Source organism: Ammospiza caudacuta, chromosome 2, assembly GCF_027887145.1.
Source record: "Ammospiza caudacuta isolate bAmmCau1 chromosome 2, bAmmCau1.pri, whole genome shotgun sequence".
Classification (NCBI taxonomy): Eukaryota; Metazoa; Chordata; class Aves; order Passeriformes; family Passerellidae; genus Ammospiza; species Ammospiza caudacuta.
Genome location: NC_080594.1, coordinates 29,154,520 through 29,179,947, shown reverse-complemented (window position 1 = coordinate 29,179,947; position 25,428 = coordinate 29,154,520). Strand labels below are relative to the sequence as shown.

Genomic DNA, 25,428 nt, shown 5'->3' with positions numbered 1-25,428 from the left:
TTAATTTAAGCCTCTTCAAAAACATCACTAAAACAAAGGGGCAAAGGAATTTCTATCCATATATTCACCAGTAAAACTATTTAGTTTCCAATCTCATAACCTAGTTTATACTGGTAACATTTCCCTGCACTGACTAAATAGAGGGTATTGCTGAATAAAGAGCTTAGCTTGACAAGAATGAGTTGGGTCTGGACAGCAAGAATCAAAGAGGAGCAAGAGAGACGGCACTGGCTCTGGATCAAGCCCTTCATAAAAGAGAAATTAGCTGTGCTGTGCCAGTTGGACATGATGTTATGAAAGTGCCATTTTTTCCTGAGAAGGAAAGGTACACAGAATAATTAAGAAGGCTGGTAGAGTTTTTTCCAATCTGGGTGGGTGCATAAAGGAGAGATGAAGATCAGCAACATTGGGTGAGTATGGAAGAGTTGCAACTCTTCTTCTCTGTAAGTCTAGAGTGGTCTTGCACTACGAAGGAGGTTGAGCCCCATTCACAGTGCTCACTGGGTTAAGCCTTGGAAAAGTAGATGTTCAGCTCTGACCTGCTGAGGCTGAGGTATCTACAGAAAGTAGCCACAACTTGTCTAGTTGAGAAAGATGGGCCCAGCGCTGTGTGTGCATGTACATGTGGTGTGATTTTGCTGCTGACAAAGAAGCACAATTGCCACCCATTAGAAAAGTTCTGCCCCTTGGTTCCTCATTCTGCCATAGGAATACTTTTTATTGTCATCCTGGTAGTTCTAATGGCCAATTCAGCCCGAGAAAAGGGGCTTAGGGTTACCCAGGGGTCAAGGCAGAGTTGTTTGCACCCAGTGGCTTCGTATAGAATGGGAATCTGCACATCCAAATGGGTGAATATTTTCTGTCCTGGCTGCCTTCAGCTCACAGGAAGGTTGAGTGACTGGAGGACTGGCATGTGGACTTTATTTGAGGTTGATGTTAACCTTCCCACTGGTGGGAAGTTACAGGGTCTACTGAGTATTCCTAAGGGTCTGGGAAGAATATTCAAATTTGACCATCTCTGCAGGAATTTGATCTTACAATATGCTCTCGGAAATGTCTTCCTTGTATCCACTCTTCCCTGTTTTAATGAACTTCAGGTCTTTGATTTATCCTTTGATAAGATCCCATGCAAACCCTCAATCTGTCTGGTATAGGCAAGAAACGTGATAGAGCCAGCTAATGGTGGTGCAGATGGAAGGACACTTTCTTTGAGGACCTGCCTTCCTGACAGGGTTAGCAAGCCCTGTGTTAGCACTGTGGGGTCACTGTCACACTCATGGCTATTCCAGACTCAGCTTTTTGCCCAAGAGCCAGAAGAGCGACAGCTCCACAGCTGGCATCTCCCACCATCGGTTCTTGGACTTGGCTGCTGTTAGCTGCAGGCTAAACTCATCCCGTGTTCCGTCCTGCGGGTAACATGACAAGCAGCAGGTACTGCAGGACGCTGCTGCAGCTTCCTGGTCCTAGTACTACCCTCGCAGATACCAAGTGGCATCCATCAGGATCCGAATGTTCCTGTGCTGGGCAGCTGAGAAGAGATGGCAGCGTAAACCAGAGGTAAATAACAGACTCTGAGTCTGAGTTTCATTATAGTTCTTCATACCAAAATGAGCCATGGTAAGAGTCAATTGGTGTACCCTTCCTCCCCAAAACAGACTAAACAAGAGGTTCAGAGATGTAAGGGGAATTTTTTGGCTCATATTTTGGCACACACATGAAGAACTGTGGAAATGACGTTTGTCTTTGCTCACTCTAGCTCTGGCTATGATCTCTATGATCATAGAATGACTGGAGCAAGTAGCTCCCTTATCCCAAAGCCTTGCCCTGTTACTGCATCCCCTGCTTGCTTGGCTTAGGTTGCCTGAGTTAGGATTGCTGAAGTTCCTGGATAGGGAAAGAAGCACAAGAGAACCTTTATGCTGTGGACTCTCCTGCAGCACCTCTGCAGAGGGGCACAAATGCCACTCTTCTACCTCACTTTTTTTGTCCCTGTCCCCAGTGAATGCTGCCACAGCTGACGTGCCATCTGTACAGAGCAGACTGATGGCCCTTTCCCTTGCCCTCTGCCCTCTGCAGAGGCAAGGGGCTGGAAACTGGCTGCAACAGATGGGCAGAAGGACAAGGTGAACGTCACAGGCAGCACCAAGAAAATCCATCTGAAACCTTGCTCCATATGGGGAAGTACAGTTCCAGCTGTTCAGCCTTCGGAGTAAGCTGGCTCTGAAGCTGCTGCTACCCTGGCTGTAATGCTAGGCAAGCACAGCCCCATCAGAGCTGGTGAATAGGGGGAAAGCAGCAGGGGTAGCAGCATCATGCTGGTACAAGGAATCTCGTGATGCTATTGCTCCCCATGATTATGCTGTTAGCAGCCAAGCAGGGTGGAGTTTAATGAGCAAAGGTAGATGAGAAAAGGAAAACAACTGAGACAAATGATGTTTAAATGTGATGGCTCATTAAACAAAAGCTCTCTGCTATGTTTCTTTCCTTGGTAGCAACAAAAGGGACAATGGCCATAAGTAAAAGGCAACCCACTGACGACAGGAAGGATTTATAGAAAGCAACACACTTAATTTAGCTGCTCCAGCACGAATGAGCAGAGATATTTTGCATCAAGTAACTCAAGTGAAGGATTTTGCAATGCCTTTGTATGAGACAGAGTGCTTTTTTCTGCCCGAACCATAGGAGCTTTTTGCTATTTGAATACCAAGAACAAGTCCTGCTTTTCTTCATATCTGAATTCTTGTTGTCTTCAGCAGATGTTTTGCAGTGCAAAAGTCAGTGCAGTGTGAGCTGGGGGCCTCATATTAATGTGTCAACCATCTTGTCTGGCCTGGCTTAACGATGCCTGCCTGTGGGGCCTTGCTCCTGACCAGATACTGTAGCTTTTACTGAACTGTAGGCCTTTACAGATTTTGGGAAGTTAGGCTAATCAATTCTCCTTCAAAAGACAGCAACAGCTTCACTAGTGTCCTTCCTGACAGATGTAAAACCACTTCCCAAATCATCTGTGATGTAGAGGCTCCACACCCCCCAGCTGAGCAACTATTCCAGTGTTTCATTGTCATAATCCACCTTGTCAGTATATTGCCCTCTCCAGTCAGGATATAGAGGAGAGACTATTTCCTCCTTCTTTGGCAAAGCCTTACTATTGATTGTGTAGTGGATTGCCTTTCAGCTTTCCAACAACATGTGAGAAAAGATCTCCATAATGTTCATTTGTCTTACAAGGCAAATGGCTGCTCTGCATTTGTATAAATCATGGAACTGTGTGTGATTTTGTGCCTGAAGAAAAAGATACAGTCTATCTTACTGGAGTTCCTATTGTGTTATTTATGAGACTTTTGAAGGCAATAGTCTTCAGGCATGAAATACCTGAGCCCCCAGGAGCTCCCACCATTAAGCTCTTGACCTGAGAAGCTGGCCCTGCAATCCATCCAACAAGACAAGAGATGGGTCCCTGGACTTCTTTGCCAGTTCAAAATGTGTCAGGAATGAGAAAGTCATGATCCCTTCTGATGTTAAAATATCTTAGATAGCAAGAGAATGATATCTTTACTGTTCTTTACTTGTTTTCTGCATAGGCAACTCAGCCTTATCAGAGATTTCATTGTCCAGTACTGGAAAATTTAGTCATTTGGATGCTGTAGAAAGTGTGCTGCTAGGTCTCTCCATAACAAAAAACAACAACTTCAGAGCAGATGCAGAGAGATGAGATTTAAACCTCCACTATTCACTGGCCTTTTTGAGGGTCATGTGCCAAGGAACTAACACAGATTCTAGCATTCCTGGTGAAATGGTGGTGCACAACAGCAGTGGTTTTGTTGGTTGTGTTCTGCACATGGCTGCACTGACATTTACACAGTAAAACAGGTAACTTCATTCTGTCTGATGTAACAGGAGGTCTTCTCTCTCCAAGTGTTATTTGATCCCAGAGGGATTGAACTGATTTGAAAGCAGCTTTCATCAACACCCTCTCTGTTCCAGGTGAGGATCTTGCACGATTGGAACTACCTGTTCACAAATCTTGTGGGAAGGCAGCCAGCAAAGTGCAGTGTCCGTACAGAAAGTGCTTATTGGTTAAGAGATGGCAACGCTGTGGACAGGAAAAATGCTGCTGAGACAATTTATCTACAGTGAGGAGTTTAAACATTCAGTTCTCACTTCTGTACCACTGCATCTCCTACTTAGTGGAAGTCAAAATGTTGCAGTTGAGCAACATCTCATTTTGTGCATAGAAATCAATGATCTGATTGATTGCCCTCAGACTGGTTTTCAAAATTGCTGAATCCCCATTACCTGGATGATATGAGTCAGAGAAATTAAAGTCTCACTGATTATGGCGTTATAAGGCAATCTGAGTCTGCAAAAGAATAACCTGCATATTTGATATCAGGGCATGTTGTGTTTGCAATTGACATTTTGAAGGCAGATACCTAAGGCTAGAGCAAGCTACAAGAAAAGCAGACCACAACATTAAGGCAAGGCCAATTGAATATTCAGTGACTTAGAATCTGGCAGTGAGTGAATTTCCAAAAATTCTTACAGACAGCAAGATTTACCTCCAACTGCATTGCTAAAGTGCGGGTATGTGGAAAGCTGTGACACTGCAGAGATCAGCAGAGATCCAGTCAATGCAGGGGGTGCATTGGAGAGTTGTGCTGCTCTTGTTAGACACAGTAAACTCAGCTGATGGGTTGAGTGGCTCTCCATAGTCTGCAGCCTGCATTAACTCCTTTTCTGTTGACTGAAAGCAGACATTTGGCCCCAAGGTCACATGCAAGTACCCACAGTCCAGACAGCCACATCTCACACTATCTGTGAGTACGCACAGTTCTTCTCACTCCTGAGCTAAAAACCTCACCTTGGTGTGCACCATGTCAGTCAATAACAAAAGCAAGCAGCTGGAAAAGGTGGTTCCCACAGAATAATCTCCAATTCCCTGGGAATAATATCAGTTTAGTGTTTAAGACCAGTCCTTCCACCTTATTTCACACCATAAGGATGTAGAAAGTGTTTGGAAACTGAGTCTCGAGTCGGAATGTCTTCTGAAGGGTATTTTCACAAAACATTCAATCCCAGAAGTCAAGAATGTATAAATGTATATATAAATGTCTTCCCCCTTGCAAAAGGGAAAACTTTTGCCTACTCTGTCTATCTTGTAAATGACTTCTTCTCCTGACTTTGCTCTGATGGATTTCCTAGAGTTTTCTTATTTCTTTGCAGGTGGCCTCTCTCCAGTTTCATAAGTACTGATGACCACATTTTCTTCCTGTGTCTGTTGAAGGCAATGACCACTATATCTGCTCCAAAACAGCTCCCCATGGACAGATCCAGGGAGCTTCTAATGACAAAGAGGAATTTGATGTTCATACACAATATGCTGGCATGTAAACCCACCAAGGATGACCAGAAGAAATGGTACCTGACTGTCTTCATAAATTTCCTCAAGTGCCTGGTGGGTAGCAGAACATGCTCTTGCCAATGACCTCTGAGATTGCAGTATAAAATTAACCGAAAGCAGCTAAAAAGCAACTGGAGGGGAAGGATGTATTTTATGTCAATTCAGTCAAAAAGTCCTCAGAATTAGTTGCCTGAAGTGTTTGGGAAAGCTGACAAAGTATAATAGCACAGACACTATTTTCTTGCTTCTTAGCAAAGACAGCATTAATCGTCTGGGCTTAATATAGCCTTCCACATGCCAACTGGGTGCAAAATTATGGCTGGTATTAGAAAACCACTTACCATGTGGACAGGCTTAAAGTGCAATAAGCTGTGGGGTGTGGATGCAGATGGAGTATGCCTAAGGACAAACAGTGACCTTGAGAATTGTGTGCCATGTCTCTGGAGATATAGTGCCTCTTCATTATAAACCTGACAGACATGGAGCTCTTCATCAGTGGTGGCGCAGGGAAGGACTTAGATTTGGAGCCAGGCTTGAATTTTGCAGTCCAGGTATATCTAGACATGTCTGAGCTCAAGAGATTTACTGGAAAGGGTTGTACACACCCTTATAATAATATGTATTCATAATGTATAGGCCAATATACATCATGAGTATTTCAGAGAGAGAATCCATGGCTTTGGATGTTTGCAAGAACAGCACGTATAGAAAAAAATCATCATTTTCTGTGTCCAACCTGGCTTGATTGGGGTACCTTCTACCAAATACTTTTCCTTATTTTGATAAAAAAGGAGCAGAAGTATGGCTGAGCATCTAATCTGGGACTTTGTCTTAGCACTTGAAGAATGCAGAGTATATCAAATAAGGTCAAACCCTTTAACACCCTGCATTGTAACATCTGTACAACACAGCTTAGAGATTGTTGTTCTGGTATTACTACCTAGTAAAGTGGGCTCAATGGTGCAGTGCTTATATAACACTATTTTTTCTGTGCATGAATTGTGTCTCAATCCTGTTTTTCTCCCAGTAGTTTCTTGATAGTTATCAATAAACAATTTTAACTAGTAAGTTTCAGGTCTTGCAACATATTCTTCATTGCTGTATATGTAGTTAGCCTCCTTGGTTATGCAGCAATCTCTCTTGGTGGTCTCTGATGAGGAGATTAATTTTAAGAGCATGATAATAAATATACCATCATTAAAGTCTTTTGGACAAATGTAAATCTTTGCTAAAATTAGAAGACATTCAGTGCAGTATTTCCGCAGTTATCCAGACACTGACATACAACATCACGCAGACTGAGTCGAGCGGAAGGCTGATTCATGGATCAGGATTTTTGATAATCAACCAACACTAGTATTTAGGTAATTATGTCTGTAAAGGATGTTATGACATCTCTATCTTATGTGTAGTGCCAGTTACCGAGACAGCTTCTTTTTATAACTAAAATATACCTTTCCTGCCTGAAAACATTATGATAATTGTGGGAATGTCTCTTATTGCTGAGGCGCCTACCACTTGATGAAAATGACAGAGCTCAGCTTATGTGAATTAATGCTGAAAGCACAGAGGAGACTAGCTATGGCTCCTCATCTGACTACTGGAAGCATGAAAGGTGTGGCAGCAGGGCTGGAACTGAAAGAAGCAATTCAAAAGAAGGGGAAGTGAGAACATCCCAGCATTTCCAAGTGTCATATTCTCTTGTTAGTGGGCAAGATGACTGCCACTGAGACCCACTAAGCTGAGAGGCTGATACATGTTTTGCCTTCCAGCTGGAAAAGGGGCCTCTGGGAGATGGCTGCATACTGTGCCATTGCTTTGCTATTGCACCTATCCAGAGGGAGGAGCATCCTTTGCTGCTGCACAGGCTCTGGTGCAAACCCCTCTCCTGGCTGCAGCCAGGAAGGGAGAGTTGACTTCACAAAAAGCAGCTGCTGTGCACTTAATGTCTTATGGTGTTGTTACCAGATGTGTTGGTTTTTCGTTATACTGGGGATCCATCTTCCTTCCCAGCCTGAAACTGGGAAGCATAGCTGTGCACCTCACTGCTAGGCCACCATTTGGTCTATGAATGGAAGGTCAGCCCTGTCTCCAGACCACAGGCACACACTCATCTCTGACCTTCTCACTGGCAATCTTCCAACAAACTCTGCCCCATGTTCAGATTTAGGGAGAAGTAGCCTTAATTGTGTGCCAGACTTCTGATGCACACTTTGCAAAATCTTCTGGGGTCTGTCTGAATGACTAAATAACCAGGCCCAAGGTGCTTGCTCTGAGCTGGAGTGCTGTAGCTGTGCTGATGTTCATCTGAACCAGCATTTCAAGATGCTCACTGTGCTTCTTCCACTGGATGATACCTCACCATCCCTGCTTCCTTCTCCCTTTTCCCTTCCATCCCCATGGCAGGAAAGACTCCTTGGCTTTTAGGTGGGGGTAGGTCATGGCAGATGTGTGTTTTCCTTTGAGACTTGCCCACTGCTTGGCTTAATTAATCCTGACACATTGCAGTTGCTGTTACAGAAGAAATGTCAAGAGAAATTAGACCAGCTGGTAGCATGAAAACTGAGGAAGCGTGGTGCCTCACTTTCCTGGGTGGATCTGATTTGCTTTCCTGGCAGGAGCTGTGGGACACTGGATGGCTGTGAGCAGAAGAGTCTGACCTGTGTCACCTGCTCGTGCCACAGTTGCCTTGCACCAAGATCCAGCAAAAGGACATCAAGGACCTGTTCCCCAAACAAGCCAAGCAGGGGATCTAACGAGCAGCAAGTGGCATGGCTGGGCTTGCATGAGAACTAGGACAGCCCTGGGATCTGGCTTGGCTTAGGGTCCTGGTTACCTGAAGCATAAGGCTGTGAGGAGCTCTGGGGCTTTCTTGAGCTTCTCAGGGAGGAGACAAGCACTACTGAGTTGCTTCTTTTTTTTTTTTTTTTTTTTTTTTTTTTTTTTTTTTTTTTGTCTATGAGCATCTTTAGCAGCTGTTTCTCATCATTTTCTTCACCTTTATACCTACTTACTTGAGTGTTTTCATATACCAGTCAATTTTGTGGGATTTTTATCAGCAGCTTTCATGCTTTTTTTTTCCTTAAACAGGCAACTTTCATATTTGATGTTTCATTAGACCATCGCATCTGAGCTCTTTCTTTTCTGCAGTGATCTGATTTAATAAAATGAGAAGCCAGTCTAATAATGCACAGTGCAGCTTCACAGTGTGGATGCCTTGTGAGTGTGTATTTCCTTGAACATCTTCTTCTCTGTGCTCTTCTGTGTCACATCAGTTTGTAAGTGTGCAAATGCTGTGATCCTGGAATAGAATTCCACTTGCAGAGAGCTGGCTTTAACACTTAAATATGGCCCAAAGTTCAGGAGCATTTTTTGTGCTATCTTGGGGATGCATGCAAGTAACATTTCGCCTCTGCTTGATGATTGGCAAAAAAATCTCTTTGTTCTACCAGACAGGCACTTACTTGCCAAGGGCATGTTACTCGTATTTAAATATTAAGAACAAGACCTTGCCATGGCATGGTGTCTCTAGCTTGAGAAGCTCAGAAGTAAGTTTAGCTTCTGGTAGGATAAAAGGGATATTTTTCTCCTGTTTTGAACACATAGATCACACATCCTGTTGTGGTGTTGAAGATCTCACTCCTGATTTCTATGCTGGGCTCAGTGGAGGAGTGCTCCTCTGGGACTCCTCTGGGGAGTGGATCATGAGCTATGCTGCACCAAGAAGCAGAGAAGAGACCAGGTACTCAGAGAGAAGAGCAGAGAGGAGGAAAAAGAAGGATGGTTTTGTGAGGGCCATGTCACTCCTTAAGGGACGACGACCTGCCTGCAACAGATCTTTTGGTAGCTGTGATGGCATCATCAGGTTCTTTGCCCTGCCCCAGCAAGTTCCAAGCTCAAGGGCTGGTCTAGGCACGAGGTTACCCAGGCCAGGAGGTTGTAGGAGGCAGCGACACAGTCACTTTCTCTTGTCCACTGCACCTATTTGTGCAAAGAAAGCTGAGCTATTGTTGGCCAGTGACAGCCACTCTGATCTGCAGCAATTGGTGCATTGTGATTGCTGTGTGTCCACCAAAGCTCAGCTGACCGCTGAGAGAACAGTGTCATGGTCTTGTGCACTGTGTCCCTCATCCCCATCCTACTCCATACTCCTCAAAAGGTCACAGCATTGCTTGTTCTTTCTCTCCTGTGGTCAGGGAAAAAAGGGATGTTGTGTTGTAGAAGACTTGGTTTTTGGAAACAAGCCCTTCTCTCTGACTTTCTGCTTGATCTGGAGCTTACTGCACATATCCAATGTGTAAGAGGGCAAAGGGAATGGGATTTGGGGGCTATGAGAAGCCTGGCTCAGATATCAATCCCTGTCCCCATGTCCATTCATTTTTCCTTTGCTATACCACCTTCAAGAGGTCCTAGTCAAGAGTCCTAGAGATTGCTGGACTGAGTGTAACCAGGCTGCAGAAAATGCTTGCTGTCTGTGGTACCAGCAGGTTTGCCTGCCCTCTGGGTGGTGAGTTTCTGAGTGAGTGAATTTATAGGAGGCCAGAACCCAGTAGGTATCACTGCTCCATGGGTCCTAGCATCCATTTCCTTTTTGGAAGAGCTTTAGGAGCTGTGAGCATGGGAAGCAGCCTCCCAGCCCTCTGTGGAGAGGGGTGTGTGTTTGCATGGTGCCGATCATGCTGCATGAGGTGGGAATGCACTTCTGCCATGTATAGGCCACTGCCTGAGCTGGGGCTGTCTTATGCTGAGGGAGGTGCCCACGTGAGGGCTGCTCTGGTATTTTTTCCACAAATCACGTGTATTTCATTGACCAAAACTGCCCACAACTTAGAAAGGGATGGCCAGTTTAAGTCATTTTAACACAAGCACACAAGGGCCCCTTGGTGCTGAAAGGATGGCTGTCCCAACTCCTAGGCACTGCTGCCCTGTTGGAAGTTGCCAGCCTGGCACAATCTGCTGGGGAAGCTGTTCAAGCTTCCCTCCCTCATCCAAGTTGCGCACAAACCTCAAGCTTAGCTCACACCAGCCATTCTGATGACACTGAGGTACATCTGCTCTTCCACTGGCATGGCTGAACCTGAGGGAAGGGACCTCTTCATTACCTGAGGCCTTTCTCACTCACAGCCTTACCCTGGTTTAATTAAAGCACCACAATCCTCTCCCTGAGCTCTCCCATGTTAGTCTAAAAGTGTTTTACATCTGCTTTTTAATTCATAATTTCCTTACAGACTTAACTTGGATCATCATAATCTTTTCTCAATCCTGTAGAGTACAAGCGAAGTCGGGAGGGGCTTCAACTAAATGTGTGTTACACCAGCACAATTTTATGGGTAGGCAAGCTCTGATCAGCATGACTCAGGACATGTGAATATTCACAGCCATTAAAGTCAAAATAAATACAGTGTGGGTGACCTAATAGATTCAAACAGTCAATGCAGTAGCAGGAACTGCTGTCAGTGTCCATGAACAAAGAAAGACAAAGTTCCTTCAAATAAATAAAAAAGTATATTCACTCTGCATTATTCACCCAACCACAGCTTCTCAGGGAAACCAAGCTGTTAATGTCTGGCATGGGAGAAAGCAAAGCAAAAAGTACAAGAGAAATGGAAACAAAGTATTTTTTCATGTTTTAGCTACTGGGACTCAACTATTAAACACGTTTGCTCAGGATGGAAAGATGTGAGATATGAAGCCCTCAGGCAGTAGCAGTGGTACACAAAGATACCTCTGAGCTTTTCACTTTGGCTCTGAAAGGTGCTCCAAGGATGGCTTTCATTGGGCCCATGTGAAGGAAGGAGAGATTCCCCCCACACCCTTTCCTGTAGGACTGCAGATAGTGGGAATAGAAGGACTGGCACCTGGCTGTGTTGGGAGGGAAGACTTACTGATGGTTCTGCTGTCCTCATATTCATGTTCTTGAATAAACCACTAGAAGTTAACTATCATTAGTGTCTCAACAAATTACAAAAAGGTTTGGGGACCTGCTCCTTTGGGCACTTTAGTAAACCTGGACCTTATTAGACATCTTTTAGAAAGTCAGCAAAGTCTTTGCACATTTACTTCAATGTTATTAATTTACAAGGGCTACTCAATTAAGAGAGTCCACTAAGTTGTAAAACTTTACTTATTTACACTGCTTCTCGGCGAAGGATTTTCTCAGAGCGTGATGATGATAGGCTTAGGCATTACAAATCCTCTTGCTGCTTTTGTCAACAGGCAGCCTGAGAGCATTAATCAGAGAGATGCACACTTCCCAGCAGTGGCTTTGCTCCAGCTCCCTGCTGCTTCCCTGCTACAGGGTACGGCCCTGCGGGGCACCAGCTTCCCTCTGAGTCTGGAGGAGCTCTGCACACCAGCATTAGCTTTTACGAGGGCTGGAGACCCCATTTGAAAGGCAGCAGGAAATTGGGAATCTTATCATGACCACTTTTTAGGCAGCAGGCAAGATGAGGCTGTGTTTGCCTCAAAAGCAAAGCACTCTCCCCAAAGTGTGCATTTTGGCTCAAGGCAATTTTCTCGCACCACGCGTGTCTCCAGTGCATGAAGCTTCATCAGGGCAGGATGTGGGGTACACTTGGGCTTCAAAGTGTGCTTCAAATCACTTTTCAGACAAGTGAAAAATTGCAGTTCAACTTACTGCTGCAGAGAAGGGAAATGGGAGTGCAGGGTGAAGAGGACTGGGAATATTGTGACCTCCAAGCCCTCCAGATCACCTTTAGGGATGTCCCAAATGCTCCTTATTTGTCTAGGAGCCTCCAAGTCATTTCAGGCCAAGTCAGTCACGCAGCTCTGTGGTGCTCACAGAGCAAATGTGGTAGGTAAATGCAGCTGCTACTCTTGGGAGGTGCTTGTATACATTAATGGTATGAGGAACTTGGCACGATTTCTGCCTTGCCCCAGCCCAGGGTGTTATTTTTCCCTCTGTCACTGCTGCAAGTGAGATTTAACTAGGATGATTTTCTCATTCCCGATAGTTACTGAGATTTTGCTCTGGGCACTTGGTGAATCCCCATCTCCCTGTGCAGACACTGTGGGTGCACAAAGTGTGAAGTTTGAACCCACCTGGCAGACTGGGACAAGTCCTTCCTCCTGTATGGATTCATTGAGATGGTGCTGGGGAGGGTGAATCAGTCAACTAGCTGCTACGGGCAAGAAAGCCACTGTCACAGGCAGTGAGAAAAAAGGGTAGCATCCATCTGCCTCAACAGGCAGATATTAGACACATGGAGAGTTTGACACAGGTTGTGTAGCAGTGAATTATTGTACATTTTGACCCTTTGTCCAGTGTCTGCCTCTCTGGCTGCTTGGACTTCTTTCTGTGTTATTCAGAGCATTATGCTGTGTATTGACATTTGCCTTCTTTGAAAGCTGCAGGGAGAGGATTACCCACTGCTTTCCTACATGGAAAATGCCAATAATGAAATTGAATGCAGTGGGTTCTTCCTTCACTAGGAGCTGCAAGGCTTCACAAGCATGTCATAAGCATGGTGGTAGCCTTTGCTGCCCTGAAAGGGTTTGCTTCTTGAAGCAAATTGATTTCCCCTCTGAGTCAGGATGAAAGCAAAGTTTTTCAGCTCTGACTATTCTACAGGTGCTTGTGCAAAATCTAATGAATGTGTTAATGTGCAATGCAAGGATGTTGCTAGGAAACTTGTGAGAGCTAAATGAGGAAATGCTGTTAATAGAGGCAAGTGGCAGGGCCTCAAAGTTTTCCTTTGCAATCCTGCTCATGGTTATTATTATATAAACAGGGCCAGTTGTGGCACTGTGTTGGGTCATCCTCTGGTGACAGCAGGTCTGCTTAAAAAGCAGTAAAAGTAAATTAAAAAAAGGCTTGACTCTTATGGGTTTTGATGTTCTTTCATCCCAGAAAAGCTTTACTACACTATCTGCTTCTGTAAAGGGCGGGTAAGTGCCTTCTCTTGTGATGCGCTGATGGGAACTTTGCTCTGCCTTATTTCACGGTACCTATTTGACACTCACTGGTGACCAATCTGAACCAGCCTGTGCAGACCTGTGTAAGCTCCAAACTGGGGCAGTGCTTTCCCAGTCAGACTGAAAGGTTTTGTGAGCTCTAGAGCACTGAGGGAAGTGATTTTTGCCTCTACCTTTGCCTGTCTACAGTGGGCCTCCCGGAGTTTAATTCAGCTCAAAGATGATATTGAATGAGAGATTTTCTTCCCTACTTTGTGGTGTTAAAATGCCCATAGAGCCCAATGGATGCAAAGTTAGCAGTGACTGCTAATATCTTATGTTTGGAAGAGGCCAAGAAGCTTTTGACTCAGTTTGCCTGTGGGCACACTTAAATGATCTTCCCAAATTAAGCCCTCTTGCCTTTCCCTCCTAATGGCACATTGTTACTGTAGCAAGTGTTGCTCTTCATGCCATTACTAACCCTCTGAAACAGCACATTTTGCTTCTTCTGAAGTTTAGAGAGTGCTGGGCTTGTTCTCTTTTGGAGAAACATTGAGCTTTGTATGTTATGTACTTTCCAACTGCTGAGGAAGTTTGGGCTGGCAATCCTGGCTTCCTTCCAGCTGAAGCTGTGACATTCTGCTGCTTTAGCTTTTCTTCCAGCCTCTTCAGTTCATAATACTTCTATTCATGTCATCACTTGTTGAATTAATTTTTATCTTTTTTTTCCTTTTTTTTTTTAGAAACAGCTAGGGGAAAAAACCAAACCAACTAAAGAAAGTTACAAAACTCCAGCAGCAAAAGTTCTCTTTGGATGCAACTACTTGTTCTCTTATCTAAGAGTGAACTGCAGGTGCCAGCTGTCAGCTGGAAAGACTTTGCTGTGGTGTGGTGTGGGAATGGGAGCAAGTTGCATGCCAGGTAAGCTTTGTTTTGGAATGAGTTGACAAGGGAGTTGTTCCTAATGTGTCCTGAAGTACAAGTTGTTTATGTGGCTCATCTTGAAGAAGCCCTCATAACCTTTTAGCCCACTGCATGCCAACTGCTGGGGAAAAAAGCCCAACCCTGGAATAATAGTAGTGAATTTAAAATGCTGTTTGGAAAAATTCTTCCTCCTTGCCTCCCTAGTGTTCAGATCCAAGGATTTTTTTTTAATCTTGAAGGCTTTGCAAAAGATTATGTGATATATTTTTTCATGTCTTAGTGATCTAATAAAAATTAATTCCTTTCCCTAGAAACGTTGTCTCAGCTACAGCCTAAAGTATTCACAACTACAACACTACTACTACTGTGAGCAAAGTTGCCTCCATTTCAATGAATCCAACTGTGTAGAATTCAAAGGGAATTATCTGTGCAACCATTTAAAAATTACTCAAATGCATTTCTATGCAGAGAAGTCATAGCATTAAAATCTCGAGTCTTTTCAGGACATGTGTCCCCTTTGTGCAGCTGGGAACTGCCCTTCCCTAATAGCATGAGGCTCCTATTTCTATCCCTTCACAACCACCAGGCCTTAAAGATGAGAGGGTTTTTGTTGTACAGGGTTTTTATGCCTAGAAAAGCATCACTTGCCCAAGGCTGAATCTGAATTTTGTCTGTCCTGAGTGGGGATAGTTTGGGGAGAAATGCCTTTGAAACCAATGAGTTATTTGTAACACTAGAATACATTTGGTGGAGACGAATTAATGGGTAGAGTACAGCTGAGCTGGTGAAAGGTACATGATTAATTCAGTTTTGACAAGACTGTATAATTTATAGCCTGGATCACACCTTCAGTTAGGCATATCACATTCTTTATTTCTACAACTGTAGAGCCTAGGAATACCAAACCTGAATGTCAGCCATAGTGTGCTTGGTGCTGCACACAAACAGAAGTACAGAAATAATGGTACAGTGTGAAAGAGAAAAAGCACACCTGAATAATGTTGAGACTATTTTGGGAGGCAATCCTGCTCACCAGTGAAATATTGAACTATTGAAGCTTTCATGCTTGATGACTATTTCCATAAATGTCCCAGTTTCTGTCTTTGCAGCCATTCCTTCATGGAGCCCAAGTTTGATTCCAAGGAGAAATAAGCTGAGAGGGCAGGACAAGCATTGCAAAAGCAGATGTCTAGTGATGCTGTAGATAATGTGGGGTTTGGCTGCCAGGGTCACCAGAGATGTGATTATGAGGGATGTGTGGGTTCCTGCCTTCTGGTAAGCTGAAACTGTAGGACAGAATGATAGAAGAGAAAGGGAATTTGGCTGTAAAGGAAGGGGTCTATCCCATGCAGGAACAGGTTAATGTGCCTTGTTGTAGATGTGACCCAAGTGATGAGGAAAGCCAGGTAGGCTGGAGCTTTTGGTTCCTGTAAGGGCAGTAGCTGCCCTTGCTGTGGGCCCATCTCTCAACATCAAACAGGGGAAGGGAAAAAGCAGGCTCAAAATGGACTCCAGCCCCTTTACACTGTGGGGGAGCACCCCCTGCCAATGGCTGTGAAGTGGATGTCAGCCAAAACCCCATGTTGCTATTGTGGTGCTGAAGATCTTGCTATCCTACCTGTAGGACTTGCAAGGCTGTTGTAGGAGCTCTGCTCTGCACCTCTGGCACACCTTGGGGCTGCTGCTCACTGCAGAGCTTGTGCTTCACTTGTTAGTGATTTCAGAAGTATCGCTGCATAAATCAATATGCAGGAAACTAACTTAGCATCTCTGCCAGGTGTCTGTTTTCCTGTAGCCTTCCCCAGTATTTCAGACTGGATTGGTAATGAGCAGAGAGCTATATTTGTGTGGAAGTGAGATGCCAGCTCCTTAAGGATTCATTTATTGGGCTGCGGGCCAAGGAATATTTTGGCCCTTGATTGCATGTTGCTTGCTGCATTTACTTAATCAAATGGGGAAGCTTTTAGACTTTCAATCCAACAACATGAATACATTATTGTACAGTCCTCTGATTTCCTTGTTAGCAACATGTCAGTAATGAAAATGGGGCTAAGGAGGAAAGAATCAACAGTGTCATTTGTCTGAGTCGCTCTGGGATCCAGGTATGGATAAGGACTCTGCTGTTGTCTCTTTTATAACATCAAGATCCATTTTATGAGATGCCTTAGAAAAATCTGGTTTGTAGCTGTTTGATATCCTAGAGAAATCTAGCTGCTTTTTTTCTCTTTTGGGAGAGGGATTCATCCTTGGAGATGACACCTCCTAGAAATCATTATAGAAAATAGTATCCGTGGTAACTGGAGCTGATATTTCTATACGCAGAAGAAATCTGTGCCATCTTAAACTGGGAGTTGATTGGATGGGGGAGGATAACTTCAGAAAAAAAGCTGCTTTTAAGCACTAGAGAGAGGATCAGGAGGCCATGTGAGGTGCTCAAATGTAACTTTACACACCAGTAAATACAACCTTACGCACAAGTGTAAGCCCAGTCCCAAAATCAGTAGTACCTGCATCATCTTTCAAATGCTGGTATGTCCAGAGAAGTTCTTTTGGACCTTTCCTGTCCTACAGGCACTTTAAGTTGTTTAGCTATGTTTATGCAGATGCTACTGTGAGAACACTTGCTTTGGTTAGCATGCCCTGTTGGCAGAATGAGCTTGCTGTTATCCTCTGCTGATGAAATCAGATTGAGCTGAAGTACTGGTGCAGGGATGTAGAGGGCTTGATCCATTTCCACAAGAAAACAAGAAGAAGCTCAGGAAGCTGGGCTTCTTCAGCCTGGAGGAGAGAGAGGATAGGGGAACAGGCACCTGTCTGCCAATATGTATGTGAAAGTCATAAAGAATATGGATGTAGACCCTTTTTACTGAAGATAATTAGTGGAGAAGTGCAGAGAAGTTTTGGAATTTGTGTCCATGAGATTTTGAAGAATTGACTGGTCAGAGCTCCAAGCAACCTAGTCTGAATTAAATTTTGACCCTACTGAAATTGTTAATTTGCTAATTATTTTTTTAAGTGAAGGGTATTTGTTTTGGTGGGTTTTTTTGGGGTTTTTTGATTACTTTTGCTAAACTTAGATGACTCATAGACAACACTATTGCTTCAAAGCTTTAATGAAAAAATCTCTCAAACTTTTTCTATATTTGAGAAGCTCAAATATAGAAGCTGAACTGGAATCTCTTGACAAAAAGATGCAATGTGGGGAGAAAACAGTTTTGGTAGAATTTTGGTTGAAAAACTTGGTTCAGGTCTATACTTACTTTCAGATGTGTCTAGGCAAAGTGAACAACACTGGGGACGGTAACTAGGACTCCTCAGAATTATTTCATATTCATCTTCCAGTTGCACCCAAGGGCCTACTGGTAATGGAGCCCCCCATAGGTTGGTCCACATGCCTTTGAAGAACAGTCAGATGAAGAAAAAAGTGAATTTTTTATTAAGGGCCTAATTTAGCTAAATTGAGTTGAATCTGTTCTACCACACTGAAAATTCCAATTGGTTTCCTAAAAGTCTGATCCTCTGTAGCCCTCTAGCTGGGCTGGAAGTGCTGTGTGTTTCCCCAGCAGAACAGGCTCTCTCTGGCCGACCAACAGGCAGCTGTTACTACTTTGTATCTTTTTGGGAGCTCCTGTTTTCAAAAAGACAAACTCAGATGAGGTAATGTGCTCCTTGCTCCTCAGATTGATACAGCAGAGGGAAATGCAGGCATGGTGTGATAACAGAGACCTTGAAAGAAGGGACAGAGGATGCAGTACAGAGGGGAGGCATTGGGGTGATGACAAAAGAGGTGCAGGATACCAATGTGGACATCAGCTCTACTCACTAATGATTAGATAAAGAAATAGGGACATGAGAGCTGGACAAAACAAGTATTAAAAAAGAATAAAAAAAATTCAATATATGTAAGAATTCTCCATGTGTAGTAAATCTGGATGCAGTGTGGACTTGCAGGCCAAAGAAAGAGGAGTGAAATATAAAATGTTACTAAAAAATGTATAAACTCTGCTCCATATGAATCTTAGATGGAGGAGGAAGAATATATCAGCATTTTGTTCTTCCCTGCAAAGAAAAAAATGGGTTGTTTGCCGGGAAGTGTGGAAACTGATTTCAGCTGTATTATTACTCAGATTTTTTCCAGATAATAGTTTTTAATTTTTTTGCATCTAATAATTAGGTTTAGGTAAATAATATTTCTTGATTAGACTATTATGATTTCAATTGTACTAACAGTAAATTCCTAGGTTTGTATATAATACTTGTTTCTTTATTGTCTGTAAGAAAGGATTTGAGTGTAACTGTGCCACCCAGCAGAATCACAGAATCATTTAGATTGGACCTCCAAGATCATTGAGTCCAACCTTTGACTGAACAACCTTGTCAACTAAACCATGATGCATAGTGCCATATCCAATTTTTTCTAAAACACCTCTGGAGGGGTGAGTCCACCACTTCCCTGGGCAGCCCATTCTGATGCTTGACAATTATTTCTCCATTGCTTCTCTCTGTGAAAGGGACATCTTCCCGATGTCCAACCTGAACCTCCCCTGCCACAGCTTAAGGCTGTGTCCTCTCCTGTCACTCCTGTCCTTGCCTGAGAGAAGAGGCTGCCCCCACCTGCCTACAGCTTCTTTCAGGGAGTTGTAGAGAGTGATAAGGTCACCCCTGAGACTCCTTTTCTCCAGGCTAAACAACCCCAGCTCCCTCAGCCACTCCTCATAGCACTCACTCTCTAGACCCTTCCCCAGCTCTGTTGCCCTTCTGTGGGCACTCCCCAGCACCTCAATGTCCTCCTTGCAGTCAGGGGCCCAGAACTGGGCACCGCGCTCAAGGTGCAGCATCACCAGTGCCAGGCACAGGGGGACTGTCGCTGCCCTGGTCCTGCTGGCCACGCTGTTGCTGACACAGGCCAGGATGCCATTGGCCTCCTTAGGCACACGCTGGCTCATGTGGAGCCACTGTTGACCCCCAGGTCCTTTTCCACTGGGCAGCTTTCCAGCTGCTCTTCCCCTGGCCTGTAGTGCTGCCTGAGGTTGCTGTGACCAATGTGCAGGACCTGGCACTTGGCCTTGTTAGCAGGTGAGTGATAGCCATGAAAAAATAAAAACAAAACAATTAATGCAAGAAGGAATAACTTCCTTAGGCCTCCACCACGAGACATTCTCCTGCTCTTCCAACCTGTGGTATTCTGTAGGACCGAGCTACTCTTGTGATGTTTTCTGGAGAAGCCAGCAAGTGAGAGATACCACAGACTGCTGCCAACCATGAGTCAATTGGCACAAGGGAAAATTTTCCTCTAAAGCAGGCATCAAGCAGACTTCTAACTTACTGCCTCTTCTAGTCCAGTCCTAAAGTCAGTGATGCATCTTTACTTCCTTTCTCTTAATGTGAGAGGGACACTGTTATGATTCCTGGAGACTTCATTTCTCCATGTAGCAGCTATGCTCAGTCTTGGCTGTACTGCAGCAACAGCTACAAAACCCAGAAATAATTTTGTCGGTGTGACCTGTTCTGTCCCAGACCATTTTGCTAAAATAAGCAAAAAGAAAGGCAACTGGTGTGGTGTGTTTTGTACTGCTGAGTGAGGCACCTTGCTGAGACTGCTGCTCTCATTTCTCATACTGTAACCGTCTACGCTGAAAGCATTCATTGCCATTCACCTTTAGGAGTTTAATTTGCATAATCATTTTTTCTTGCAGGGCTTCAGAATTGGCTGATCTGGACTCTCCACTTCAAAATATCTTAACTGTGCTTTTCAATATGCACACAATGCTGTGAGCTAGAACAAAACGATCTTGTTGTGTTACCATAGAGACACCCAGGGTCTAGGAAGGGTTCCTGCTTGAAATCTTACTGTTAAAGGGACAAGGGCTGTTAAGATTTGATGAAGGGCTTAATCCTTGACCAGGCACTGGTATAAATCAGTGCCACCAGGGTGAAATAAACTGGCAGTCCCAATGCAGTGCTTTACAGACAACACCCTCCAGTCCAACTGGCCCAAACGGGGCTCTTGTCTTGGTAGACTCAGAGAAAAAAAAATAAAAATAAAAGAGGTGGAGGGAGCAGGGGAAAGGTCCAGGAAATTAACTTGGAAATGTTGAATCACTTTATGCTTTTCCTTCATTTTCCCCCCTCTTGTTTTGATTTGAGTTCTAATTAAAAGGCTTTCCTTTGCACTTAGACAACTCAACTTTGCTTTTAAGCATACATTTTTTAAGCACCACTAAATGAAGGCAGGCATGAGGGAAGGTGCAGGGCTGACAACTCTGCTCTGGAGACAGAAGTCCTGCATTCACAATTAAAGGCAAGTAATTGGACTATAGCTGCATTCCTGTGTTGTCCTGGAGAAAACAAGATGTGGACTGAGAGGACACTACCTTCCATGACTCTGTACAGTTTTTAGTGTTGCTGCTGTAGTTGTCAGTTATAATGACCATTTTGTGCGGTGTAGGGAGGAGAAAATGCCTTGCTATGTACATAAAGGGAAGCAGAAGCTGGTTGTGAGTAGACTCAGCAAAAAACCTTCTGGCATTTTTGTTTACTTGGGACCACAGTGTCTGGGCTGCTTATATGAGCATCAAAATGGTGCTTAAGAGTCCTACTTGCCAACTTATTTAAAAACTTTAGTGCAAAATGGAGAGAGACTCTTTACTCTGACCCATGTTAGTTAATTGATGTTGACCCTGGAGTTAAAATCCCCAAATGAGCATTAGAAAGAACATTGGTGAACATGTCTTGAAAATTCCACTTTTGTCATTGTCTGACAGTGGTGGGAGGTGCAGATCTGCCTTATGTTATACATGGAGCTATTTTCTAGCTCTCCAACAGTGGCTGTTGATTCAGTTCCATAAGACATCCTGGCTCTTAAGTCTGGTGAGGGCAGAGTTTAATCCTTCCTGCTGTTCTTAAGTCAGCTCTGATGACTTCTTCCTCTGGCTTAAATCCTGGCTCTGATGGACTCACTTGATGACTGTTTCATTATGTAGAGAATGGTAGGGTCTCTAGGAGAAGAGAAGTTCTGCTCTTTGTTTTTGCTGTGAAATAAATCCTTTCTGGCCCAGGCAAACGTGAATTATGTACACCCTGCCTTGCATAGGCATCCATGTCATATTGTGCCAATGCAGGATGTTCAGCAGAGCTGAATTTGTGCACATCCAGGACACTATTATCTCTTCAGGTGCTCCATACTCTCAATAAATACTGTGTGACCCGTGGCTAGCACTAAGCAACAGCAAGAAATGCTGTCAATAATAGCTTAGGAGCTTGCATTCCTGTCAGCAGTGATTTAGAGAATGGTCTAGACTTCCTGCAGGACAGGTGAAAGGAAGATAAGCTGGCACCGGCTCTGAGCAGCTTCCCAGCAGCCTAGCAAATGCTGCAACAAGGAGAGATTTGAGTCTGAAGTGGAGCAGGGGAAATCAGAAATGTTAGCCAGCAGGCCGTGTCAAAGTGCAAGCTTAGTTTTGTTCTGATATTACTTCATTCTTGTGTTGTTTCTAAACAGAAGACAACATCTGCTGCCACGTGGCTGCTGAGATTTTGTAGGAGTCACCCTTGGGATGCCATTGGCTTCCTGTGTTGAAGGATTAAGTCAGACTCAGAAGATGCTGAACATTTCTCCCATGAAAACACTGAGGAGAGGGTTGAGGTGTATTTAACAGCCATTTCAGTGTGGTGGTAATAAGTACCATCATGCTTTAGAGGGGAGAAACTTCCCCAAACTGACCTTTAGGCCAGTAACATGTATCCCCCTCATCATTGCATAGGTCACCTGTCTCATCCATGGGTACATTGCACTGTGGATGCCAAAGATCTGAACTTTCTCTTCCATCAGTCCAAGACAGATGCTTTGCTCAGCTGCAGAGTAACATAGACACTGCTGTGGTCCCTGAGCCAAGCAACCATCTGGAACTGGGAACAGCCCTGAAGGTGTTGGAGAGATACCTACACTGCTCCATGAGCTTGGAAAGCTGGTGTTTGCTGCATGTGGATCTTCCTGTCCTGTTCCGTCAAACTGTCCTGTATATCCCAAGGGTTTTCACCACTATGTGAGATATCTCTGGCTTTTGTGGGTAACTTTGTGAATTAAAAGTTATTTTTGCAAGTTTTGGATACAGACACCATTAGTGATATCAAAATTAAGAGAAGTGGCCATATGTCCACTGGCACAAGGATTTGAGCCTCTTGTGTTTCTGAATTCCTTATCCATTTTCACTCCTCATTGGAAAAGCAAGTAAGTGGCTGAAAAAACATTATGTGCAGTTACTAGTTGCTAATGAACATCAGAGAGTTAAGAAATGCAGAAAACTGCAATATCTTTTATTAGACCAGCAGATGTAATAAGGAAAAAAACAGATTAGTTTTCAAGCATGGAAGCTCTTCTTTAGGTCAATGTGCCCAAAAGCGTGTTGGTATTTTCAGCTACATCAGCTGGTCTAGTGGGGACAGCAGAGAGAGATGGCTCTTGATGTGTGGGTCAAAGTGGCCTTGCAGAAAGAAACAATGCAATGGCCTACTTGAGTGCTGAGAAGTTTGAAGGTACGCCTAATCCACCCGGGTTTCCATGGACACATCCGCTCCTGCCATCTGGCATTGAAGGAGTGTGGAAATCTGCTTGTTGTTTCAGGGCTGGTTTCCCTCAGATATTCGTGTGGTCTCCCTATGTGGCTGACTTGCATGCATAGGCCATTGCTGTGCCAGGGATCAGGTTATCCTGACCAACACATGGAGAGGGCTCACCCAAAAGCCTATGCTGGCCATGCATTGGATACACAGCACCTGCACTGGACTGCACCTGGTGCTGGACAGTGAGGGTACATCTCCCTCCTGATGCTCCTGCTTGTTCCACTATGCAGGCTTTCAAAAGCACAAACCTTTACACTTGGGACAGAATTCCCACATAACCAGTCCTGTGGCCAATAAGAAAAAAAACCTGTGATAGGTGAGTTGACAGGGTTATCACGGTTTTTTCTTCTATTTTTTCTTCTATTTAGTGACCTCTGTTTTGTATACACAGGTGTTCAGCAAAATAAACCCAGGGCTTTGTTTGAATTAGTTTTATTGAAAAGGTAGAGACATAGTTAATTTGGTATATATTTGAAGGGCTGTCATATTTCTTCTCAGATAGGATTAAAACAGTTCAATCTGCAAACTCTATTTCGTCTGTCAAAGGGAGATAACCAATTTCACAGACTGAAGTTATTAATGATCAACTGAGTGAATTTTATCCATCTTTTTATATCTTGGAAGGACACCTCACTGAAGCTGATTTTGATCAATTTGTAAGCAATGTCACCTTCAATAAATTCCCATCTGACAATAGATAACCCAGTAACAAGCTGGGAGACAGCAATGGTGATGTAAGACCTGGCATCTATTGGAGCCCTTGAACCCAACTGCATCCCCACTGGATTTTTAGAGCCATGTTAAGGCAAAAGGGGAAAAAAAAAGTAGCATCATCCTGGAAAAAAGCTTTCTTTTCAAATTTGACTCACAGAGATGTTTTTCATTGAGACATGAGAATTACATTACTTATCATAATTTTTTCAAAAGAAGAAGGTGGGAGTGGTTTCTTTCTTTCTTTTTTTATTTTTCTTTTTTTTTTCCTATCCTTGTCCAGCCTAACATGCACAATCTTGGAAGTATCTTAGCTCTTCAGTTAAAGGATCCTTGTGTGTTCTTCTGAGCAATGTAGCCTGGGATATGGCAAAGCACTTCTCCTCTGTCCATGATGTACTACTCCATCAATGCCGAGGAAGAGGTATAGACACTCACTGGTGGGAAAATGGACTGCTAGAGCAGCAAATATCTGTGCTCATAGCTCTAGTGTCCAACAGGCTGGAGTGTGCTGCACTCCCTGGATAAATGGTTGGCATAAGTCTAATATTTTGTGGAGGCTCAAGGACAGCTGAAGTAGAAATTCAGAGTTCCAGGAACAGTATATCCTCGGCCACGTCCTTTCTGTACAATCTGCAACCTATTTTTGGAAGTGGTGATAAGGTGAAGAGGGAGCCAGAGTGAGAGGACTGACTGGTGCATCTGAAGATTATTATTCCCTGTGGCTGCTCCATCCTTCTGGAGTGTGGCCACAGATTGTTCTTGCAGTTGCTACAAGAAGCAGCTGAAGTCACTTGCTGTGTCACTGTGGTTTGTAGGTATGGTACAGTATCTGCTGCTGATGACCAGGTCTGAAAGCTGATTAAAATGCTCCCTGATCCTAGCAGCTTGCATCAGGAGGGAGTCATTTGGGTCCATTTTGGGCAGAAATGCTTTCTCTGACCACCAGGCTCTCAGTTCACATTATGCTCACTGCACTTTTTAGGAAGCACATTAATTCATTTACTGTAGAGGGTGAACTGATCTTTGCTGTTTACCTGCCAGCTGATGCACAGCAGGATGCAAGGAACAGTCCAAAGTGAGCTGGGATGGCATTTGCTAAATGCTCTGTGTCCTTATACTAAAAAACACACTTATTTCCATTAGGTCAAGACAGCTTCCAAGTCTTGGCAGATCAGGAAGGCAGTGCGGCAGTCCTAGGGAGAATATGCAATTTTTCTTGTTTTCCCTTGATTTGTCTTTGCATCTTTTCTTTCTTGGAAGTGATCTGCAGGAGTAAGGGCAGTGGCAGGCCACTGTGCCAAATATGCTCTGTGCTCTCTGCCCTTGAGTTTGCTGAAGGGGGTTATGTTTGGCAAGAAACATTCATGGGCCTTCATTGTAAGTGAATGTGTGGACATACTCGTTGTATTCCTCAAGGTGGTCACTGTGTGTATGCACAAGGATGGAGGTTTCCTGGAACTGCTTCTGATCATAAAATCATCATTTTCGTTTGTCCTTTTGCTTGATGAAAAATGCAGCAAGTCAGCTGGAGAAAAGAGAAGCAATCTGAGAGAGTCTGAGAAAACTTCAATTCCCATATTGCCACAGAATGAGGGGAACAGCTGGGCTATGGCTCTCCCTTCGATGCTTTTCTGAAGCGTTATGCTTCAGCTGCTTGAGCCTTTGCCAAGAGCTGGCTCCTTAATGGAGCAAAACCCTCTTTAAGTCTGCCTGCCCATGGCAGGGCTGGGGTGGAGGGTGCTTTTCTAGAGTGCTAGAGCTGTCAGAACACCTGCCTCATCAGGTTTGATGTTGGAGAACATGCAGCAGGCACCAGACCAACCTGAGAAGACTAAAGGGTACATCCCCTGAGT

The 25,428-nt window shown here is 44.0% G+C and overlaps 1 protein-coding gene across 1 annotated transcript in view; it reads left to right on the top strand.

Annotated features, from left to right (window-relative positions):
• Window positions 1-5,254: 5,254 nt before the first annotated feature.
• Window positions 5,255-25,428, top strand: part of IGSF11 (immunoglobulin superfamily member 11) — a 125,603-nt gene continuing 105,429 nt past the window's right edge. Inside the window, exon 1 of the mRNA XM_058799930.1 lies at window positions 5,255-5,455. Coding sequence (XP_058655913.1) covers window positions 5,416-5,455 — 40 coding nt within the window. The 5' untranslated portion in view covers window positions 5,255-5,415. The remainder of the gene's footprint in view (window positions 5,456-25,428) is intronic.